At 37.4% G+C, this 8,504-nt stretch overlaps 1 protein-coding gene across 5 annotated transcripts; it reads left to right on the plus strand.

Annotated features, from left to right (window-relative positions):
- Positions 1-2,290: 2,290 nt before the first annotated feature.
- LOC105363741 (uncharacterized) lies at positions 2,291-4,044 on the plus strand. Of its 5 annotated transcripts, XM_011501507.1 has the most exons (3): positions 2,304-2,329; positions 2,410-2,563; positions 3,307-4,044. In XM_011501507.1, the coding sequence occupies exon 3, from the start codon at positions 3,388-3,390 to the stop codon at positions 3,838-3,840; it is 453 nt and encodes a 150-aa protein (XP_011499809.1). In that variant the 5' UTR covers positions 2,304-2,329; positions 2,410-2,563; positions 3,307-3,387; the 3' UTR covers positions 3,841-4,044. The 5 variants fall into 5 exon arrangements, 4 of the variants coding, with proteins under 4 accessions (XP_011499808.1, XP_011499807.1, XP_011499810.1 ...); XR_912929.1 differs by lacking the exon at positions 3,307-4,044 and adding an exon at positions 2,680-2,745 and having other exon boundaries at positions 2,291-2,563; XM_011501506.1 differs by having other exon boundaries at positions 2,291-2,563.
- The last annotated feature ends 4,460 nt before the right edge of the window (positions 4,045-8,504 follow it).

The raw sequence follows: 8,504 nt of genomic DNA on the forward strand, positions 1-8,504 counted from the left end.
ATGTTCAGGGATTTTGAGTTTTGACGAGCTATTAAAGCTTATTTAGCTTTAAACCGAATGATTTTATAGAAAATTAATACGGCAAACAGTTGGTATTCAAGCTCTTAAGGAAGGCTCTTACGAGTATCGTAACACTGCTTCTGCAAAATGAAAATAATTCGTATGCAATTTTTACATATACGTACATATTGTTCGATAAAAATCATAAATTATGAAATCTAAAATCTTAATTAACAATTAATGTGTTAAATCAACAAGTTCGTGATTACACACACACACACACGCACACACACGCACACGCACACACACACACACACACGCGCGCGCGCGCGCGCGTATATATATATATTATATCAATAGCCCTTTAATGATAATTTGACACAATTACAAATTAAACAGAGCTTTAAAACTAATAATAATTAAAAAATTCCTACATAGATAATATTGATAAAAACTTCTTTTTTTTTAGAATAATCATTATTTTTTCTTTTTAAAAAATACATATATATCAGCTTGCCAATACTCCTTATGCAATGACTTTAGTGACATTTGACGTTTTGACATTTTCTAACGTAATTCAGTCTTTTCCATTAAAAGAAAAAAAAAAGAACTCAAATTGCCTCTCGTGACATTTTGCAAATAAAGTCATTGGATATTTTTAATAGATACATAGAAACAATAGATTAAAGTTAATTTGCGGAAAAATGCTTTCGTTTTCAATTTTCAAAATTTTAAAATAAAGTACATGAACAATTGATTTTATTGGGAGTTAAGCAAATTTCTCTTTTTAATGAAATGTTAACGGCCAATGAGCTCATAAAATGTCTAGAAACTTCTTAATACCTTTCAATAATTAATAAATCAAGTGTCAAATAATAATTATTAGAGTATGTAATCGAGTCAATCGATACAATATGACAGAAAAAGCTACTAGCATATTGAAAAGCATTGCTTATTCATTTATTCTCTTTATTTACATACTTCGATGAATTGTCAGTGATTAAAAATACGCATTTTTTTTACAAACTTTGACGAGCTAAATAAAAATGCGTGCAATATGAAACTTTAGTTCCGAGTACTCTGAGCAATATGGAAAATGCACGTTGTATTGGCTCGAATTATATTTTCTTTTTATTCATCGGCAGTAAGAGCTTTGCTCTGTTTTTATTGGGCAAAGTAATTAAAAACTTGGAGGATTTTTAAATATTTTCTTACGTTTATTTCTTTCTTTTTTAATAAGATAGGATAGGTCACTTTGAAAAATTTTATAAGCTATCATAAACTATAATAACATCTTAAGACTTATTAATTATTTATTTCACTTCAATTAAGAATTCTAAAATACCGCGTGAAAAGTGCAATAAATTACAAGTTTTTAATTTAACTAAAAACGAGTCAATCGATGAGTTTAAATGTAAAATATGAATTTCTCGAAATGCTCTCTCTCTCTCTCTCTCTCTCTCTCTCTCTCTCTCTCGTCTGATGAAAATTGTCGAGCGTGAAAAATTTAGTAATTTATTAGTAATTCTAATTTCGAATACACGAAAGGAATAATTCGTCAGCAGAGCACTTTCATATTAAACGGGCAACGCGTTAATGCTCTCGTCATTAAAAATTTGGCTCAATACTACAATATCCATTGATATTATTCATTATATTATTAATTATTCATTATATTTATTTAAGAAGAGGGATTTTCTATTTAAGAAAATTGCGTGTGCCGGTGGTAGTATTTCCCGCATTACGGTGGGACAGGTCAATAGGAAGGGAACGCCGAGCGACACCATCGGCTGCTACACAATCTGTCACAATCTGTGACAAACGCAAACTCCTGCTCTCCTGGTGAAATCGTGACGATCCGCAGATGACTCGCGCAGTCCGGAATGCGCGGACACGTAACGAGCTCGGCCGGGACGCAGGCGCACGAGAGGACCAGCTGTCTGGTTGTCATCAGGTTGCCGGTGGGCGGGGGTCGTGAGTTTTGCCCTCCATTGGTCATTGGTGGGCTAATGGCTCGCGCACCCGCGCATTTTGAATGGAGCTGGAGCGCGGGCGACCACGCTCTCGCGATCGCGTTGGCGCTCGTTTTGGCCATGGCGTTTGTCAAAGCCGCGGGCGCATTGTCGCTCGGGGCCAGGCTGATTGAGGCGGAAAGCCGAGTGCGCAGGCGTGTAAAGGGCCGCTGAAAACGGCGGTTGGATTGTACGAGGAGGCAGAGAATGTGCGATTGAGGTGGCCAAACCATATTGATTAGCCAAGGTTGTTTGAATTTGGCTGGGGTGCGTTGGCGAGGAAGAAAGGTTCGTCGATGGTGCGGTTGGAAGACATGGTATTTCATAATATTGAGCGATTGCCGATAGTAGCAGTAAGCGGGACGATCTTATCGAATGGGGATCTGTCGATTTTTAGGTTATATTAGCGATACGACACAGGAACCGTTAAGAGGTTAGTTTCGTTCGTCGGCGAGCGAGGCGAGAGAAGACAACTATTTAGTGCAAGAATTAAATTAATTTTATCATTGGATATTGGAGAACATGATTGCATTGCGAATAGTCGATCATTTGTAATTTGCTTTTGTTGTTGTTTTTTTATCTTTATCTTATTTATTTATTATTTGAATAGCTCTGCAAGGAGTATCAATTTGGGATTGTTAAATATTATTTAAAAAATTTTAAACAGAAGCTGATTGATTAGAAATTTGGAAAGCCATTTTATTTATAATATCTCGACAATGGTCAGGATCAATGGCGACTTTCTAAATGTATAAATATTTCAATTTTAATTTAGTTGGTATTAATTCGTATAATTTGCAATTTATATTTAATTATTTTCTATTTAATTATTATAACTATTAATATTATATTAATATAATATCGTATAAATTGTTAATCAAGCACGTAATGTATAAATTCACACAATAGAGATCAGTGTTAATTTTCCTGGCAATAGTCAGTATTATCATTTGACAATTTGTTATCTACTGCACCATTTATATTTAATTGATATTTGAAATTTTATTTAATATCAGCCTCTGGTTAAAAAGTACAATAAAATAAATATATGGCATTAATCGAATGTACATGAGTACATAAAGTTTATAAAAGTTTGTTTATGTTAATGTAACTTTACTGTTGATGTCTTCTATGATTTTTGTAATCGTACGAATCATCACAAAAGTAATAATATAAGTGAGCTCAGATCAATAAAATTTAATTATAAAAAATTACCATATCTTTACGAGTGTTTATGAATTTATAAATATGTTGCAAGTTAAAATTCTGTTATAATTGATAAAAACCGTTGTAGGTTAAACAGTGGAATTATCAGTCTAAGTAATCGAAAGAACTGGAAAATAGAAAATTGCTTGATTATACGATAAAATAGATCATGTCAGAGAAAGAATCCGATATACTAAATATTATCAAAAGAATATTTAGTAATTGGACTGCTTTAAAAATGGCAGTCGAACATGGCATGGGAACAAAAGAACAGGCTTATGATTTTTGTATATATGTCGATAAGCTATTATCAATGAACGAACAGTTACATACTACTGACATAGCAGCAGAATTAGAAGACTACATGGACTTAGAGTTTAATACAAAATTAGAAGATAATAGTGAAACTCAAGTTGCTGAAGAAATTCAACGTTTCAATAATTATTTAAAGTTAAATGACCAGCAGACATGGGAAGAAGAAACCGCTAAACTATCGCCAATACAATCATGGATATTACCACACAGTAATGTTGTAGCGCATAGTACTTTAAAGACGGAGAACAATGAAATGGAAGTGGATGCCGATGGATGGTCAGTTATAAGAAGAAAGAAAAATAAATGAAAAATTACTAATGTTTTTTTTTATTTATTGTAAAGCTTTTAGGGTAAAGCATTTTACCCATCGTTCATTCATTTTTTTAACCTTTTAATTCACAGCTTAAAGTATTGCTGCAAATGATGTGGAAACATTATTTACAGTAGTATCCTATGAATAAATAAATAAAATAATAAAAAGAGATAATAAAAACAGAGGATTAATTAAATTACAACTTTTGCATGTAATTTACAGCAACGATAATTCTACCATGTGAAATTATAAAAAATATTTCATTTCTTTCCAAACCTTACTTTCACAAGATTAAAAATTAGAGGATAAATATTTTTCTTATAATTATAATTAATTTTAAACAATTTTCAATACTAATCTCGAAGGAAATACATAAGAATTTTATAATTGTAGAAATTGCTTTCACGAACCTACGGATAAAAATCGATTTCGAGTAATTTTATGAAATATGTTTTTTAATTACAATTATAATTAAGAAGACTCGTATGTACTCCCAATTATTAATTTGTTTATTTACTGTACTTGTGTACCGTGCCATACCTCTCCACAAATCTTCTCCATACAAGCTAAAAGACATGAGTTTACATAATTGCGATAAAAAAAAAGATTCATTAAATTATTTACGAAGAAGGAATGGATAAAATAATTAATATCAGAAGATCATTTTCACGTACAATTACTGCACTAATAAATCGTTCGTACCTAGGCCGTTAAGTGGCATTAGTCGCAGGTCACGCGCATGAAAAGTGCGGATAAGCCTTTTCATCCACACGTGCCTGTCAATCCTAAATTCCCTCGATCGGTTCAACTTGGCTCGAAACGCGGTCTTCAATGCGCATGCGCATGCCGACGCGGAAATAATGGCTCTCCCACCTACAACCGTATAAGGAGCCCGCGTTTCCATCAGGACATCATAAGCGTCGAATATCTGGGCGTGGCATCTCCTAGTACAACGTGTTACCCTGTTACTTAGACCACGTGTTCCGACGAGGCATTTATTCGCGGTGCTCCCCCCGTATGTCTAAATAATCCATGTGCCGGCAACTTTTCGCGATCGCTCACGGGCCACTGTGATACGATATCAGTAGACATTGGCGCCTCCTCCATCATTCTGTTCGCCGGGTAAGCTCGAATTCAGTTTAGAATGCACGTGGTCGCCTTCGTCTGGTTTAGAGCGCAAAGAGGACGATGACGCTCTGAGCTCTAACCCCCCCCCCCTCCCGCCCACACAATCTACCCGTAAGTGCTCATTCCACCAGATTTTGTTCATTGCCGGTGGGGAGGTTAGGACAAAGAGACAGACGGAAACACACGCGAGTCATGGGAACGAATCGAATGTTTTTATGTCTTATTTATAAGACATGGATGCTTTAATTTTAAGATTTTGTTTTTAATTGCTTCGAGTTTTCGAGATTGATTTTAAGTTTTAATGACATAAAGACGAACGGTCGTAATTAATAATTTGAAGCCTATGACTACTCGGTTGGTTCGTTACAATCTTTGCGAACGAAAAGCTTTGGCGAATGTATAAAAATGATAATACAGAAGGGTGTATTTTGAAAAGTTTTATTTTTGTTTGTTGTTGTTTTCATTCAATGATTATCCATTATAGAAAATCTGCAACAGCATCAGCCACCAATTTTTTCACGTTATTTGTATCATTCGAATTGGCGCCGTTGCATTAAATTTGGTATTTGACCTTTCGAATACATAATTTTGTGTTGGTTATTTATTTGAAGTTGTCAACGAGAGTTTCGACTACAAAAGATGTGACATCAAAATTTTTGGTAAAAAGTAAATAATTATATACGAGTAAAACCAACTGTCGGTCTTAAAAAATTGTAATGTTAAATCTGTAGAGTATGAAATACTATTTCATAACCTATTTTCTACTCAGCGGTTATGGCGCTTGCACTGCTTATTATTCCTATTAATTTATTTCTTGAAAATTAATAAGAACACATACGATAGCGAATAATCGGATAAATATTTAAGAAGCTTCCCAATGCCAAGCTCCGGGAAATAAAAAACCAACGGCTTTCATAATAATATAACGCAGCTATATGTAATTTGTATTCTTATGCGTGAAAAATGCTTAGTCGATCGATCCATTTACAATTCATTAAAATGCATTCGACGAATATGCACCATAATATGACAAGATTTAGCACGGTTATCGCGATATTATGCATTCGCTTACACGGTAGGGTTGCGTGGTGGAAACAACTATTACGCATAACGATAACGATAAATTAGATGACGGATAAAGTTCTAAAAATTCAACCCAACACCGAGAGCAAAATCTATGATAATATTCAAGTGTCTATTATATTGTTTATACTAGTATTGTTTATACTCTGCATTCGCATGATGACGCCAGGTGAAATAAGAAAAAGCTTCTAATTCATAACGAACATTTATAACGGCAATGATAATTCAGAATTTACAGGGAGTGAGCAGAAGCAGCTGGATGACTATAACCCCCCTAGTCGGCCAACTGCCGTCATAAATCCACCCAATTCTAAAGAGCAGCCGAATAAAGTTGTCGAAAATTGCGAAGGTCATGCACGAGGTCTCCCGCGATGCGTACAGAGAGAGAGAGAGAGAGAGAGAGAGAGAGAGAGACAGAGAGACAGAGAGAGAGAGAGAGAGAGAGAAAATTATGTAGTTACATAGAGCGCGCGAGTAAAATAGCAGAACGAACGCCGAGGCAGGCGCTCACCCATTGGTCGACGCGATTCCAACTACGCGCGCATACTCGAGCTTTTCCCACCCCGACGGAGTAACCGCTCCTGCTCCGCTTCGTCGCCTATCCATTAATATCATATATTAATATAATGGCGCCATCTCTCATTCGAACTCTCTCTCTCTCTCTCTCTCTCTCTCTCTCTCTCACTCTCGCCCCGGCAGCGCGCGCACACAATTCCCCACCACACCCCCCACCCCCCAAAAAATCCCCCCACCCCCCCCAAAAAACCCCCCCCCCCTCCGCAGTCGAGAGAGTGCGTAATCCTGCAAACCGAAAACGCGCGGTTAACAATGAGAGGGTGTCAGCCGACTTTTTCGGGCCTCATAGGAGCCTGGTTGGGAATCCGCGGGACACGGAGCTCTCGCGTCGACGTTCTTCGACGTCGGACACCTGCGCGACGTCTTCGACGTCCGCGGCCGCGGATGACGGCCACCCGTCCCACCGACGTCCACGTCAAGCCGCCACCGCTCATCCCCGAAAGGCTCAGCCGGTGGCCGACGGACCGCGCGAGGGCCAAACTAGTCGTTGACACGCTCCGGAAGACTCCTCACCTGCCCATCAAAAGACGCGGAGTCGTCCACGATGGCTAACGCCCGCCCCGGCGAACACGAAACCGAGGAGGAAGTCGACGTCCGTGACTCGTCGCGCCGCCGCACCGCTGACTGTATACGACGCGTCAGCTCCTCGACAGCGCCATTGCTCGCCACTTTACCGACGCAGCCGTCAACGCTACCGCATCCTCTCCCCTCCATCACCGGCGCTCAACGAGAACCTTTGCGAGAACAGGCCTTGGGGAGAGTTTTTACTTGGGCCCCGTTAATGACGATATGCGCCCTCGCTCACGAGTATAATCGGACTTTATTACTCCTTTATATTTCCAAGCTTTATACTAACTATACTACAGCGAGTGTGCCCTGGTAAAAGAGCGAATGCCAATCATCGCGATTGTCTCTGGCGATTCCTGTGTTGGCTATTTTTAATGATTCGTCACGGATATTTCAATCAGTCGATTGTCCATCGTTTTCACTTAAATAATATTTGGCGGAGAAATAAATATTGTCGGACGTTACGTCGGCTACCTGACCCTCCTTTCGGTAGATAAAGTCAATAACTGCTGTGATTTTTAAGTTTCGAGTCAGCTCCTTCGATACCTTCGCTCCTCGTATCGTCTTGGCGAAATGTGGACGCCTTTCGAGATCGGCTTTTCTTTGCATCTTCGTCGACTGCGTTTGTACGTGGTTGTCGTAGCAGTAGTTGGTAGCTATAAGGTTCGGTTCGCTCGGTCATACAATGGGATAATTCTTATTCTTATTTTTCTTCATATGTAACATTTAACTCAATTAATTCCGTCGCTCAGCTATTCTCGTGACGCGCAAGTTGTGTTTAATTTGCCTGAAAAGAAAGACGTTCATCGTTCTTCTGCGAGGTGAAATTAATATTCGTAACGGATGAGAGCCTATGACGGCAAAGGGGTATCGTTCGAAACATACATGAATGTTTGTGAAATGTATAACGAACTAACGGCTACGTCATTATCCCTAGATAGACCATTTTTATTCCTTAATTACATGTAAAGAAATTTAGACTTTAATTTCATTAAATTGTCGACTAATGGAGAGAAAAAAAAATAGTCTATCGTGTAATGTGATAGAAGGTTAGAAACGTTAGATGTTGATTATGAAAATAAATTTTATTTTATTATTCGCTTACACCAATACAATTTACCGCTGTTATAATAATATAAATAATATAAATGATGAATGACAATTGCATGTTTACATTCTTATTGATAATTATAAGTAGTATAAGGATGATTAAACGTTTGATCGTAGTAACTAAATAAAATATAAAACTTGTCAGGGAGATTTAAATTTATTAAAAATCGTTGTAAATGAAGTCCCCCCCCCCC

This window comes from Ceratosolen solmsi, unplaced genomic scaffold (genome assembly GCF_000503995.2).
Source record: "Ceratosolen solmsi marchali unplaced genomic scaffold, CerSol_1.0 scaffold28, whole genome shotgun sequence".
NCBI classification, from domain to species: domain Eukaryota; kingdom Metazoa; phylum Arthropoda; class Insecta; order Hymenoptera; family Agaonidae; genus Ceratosolen; species Ceratosolen solmsi.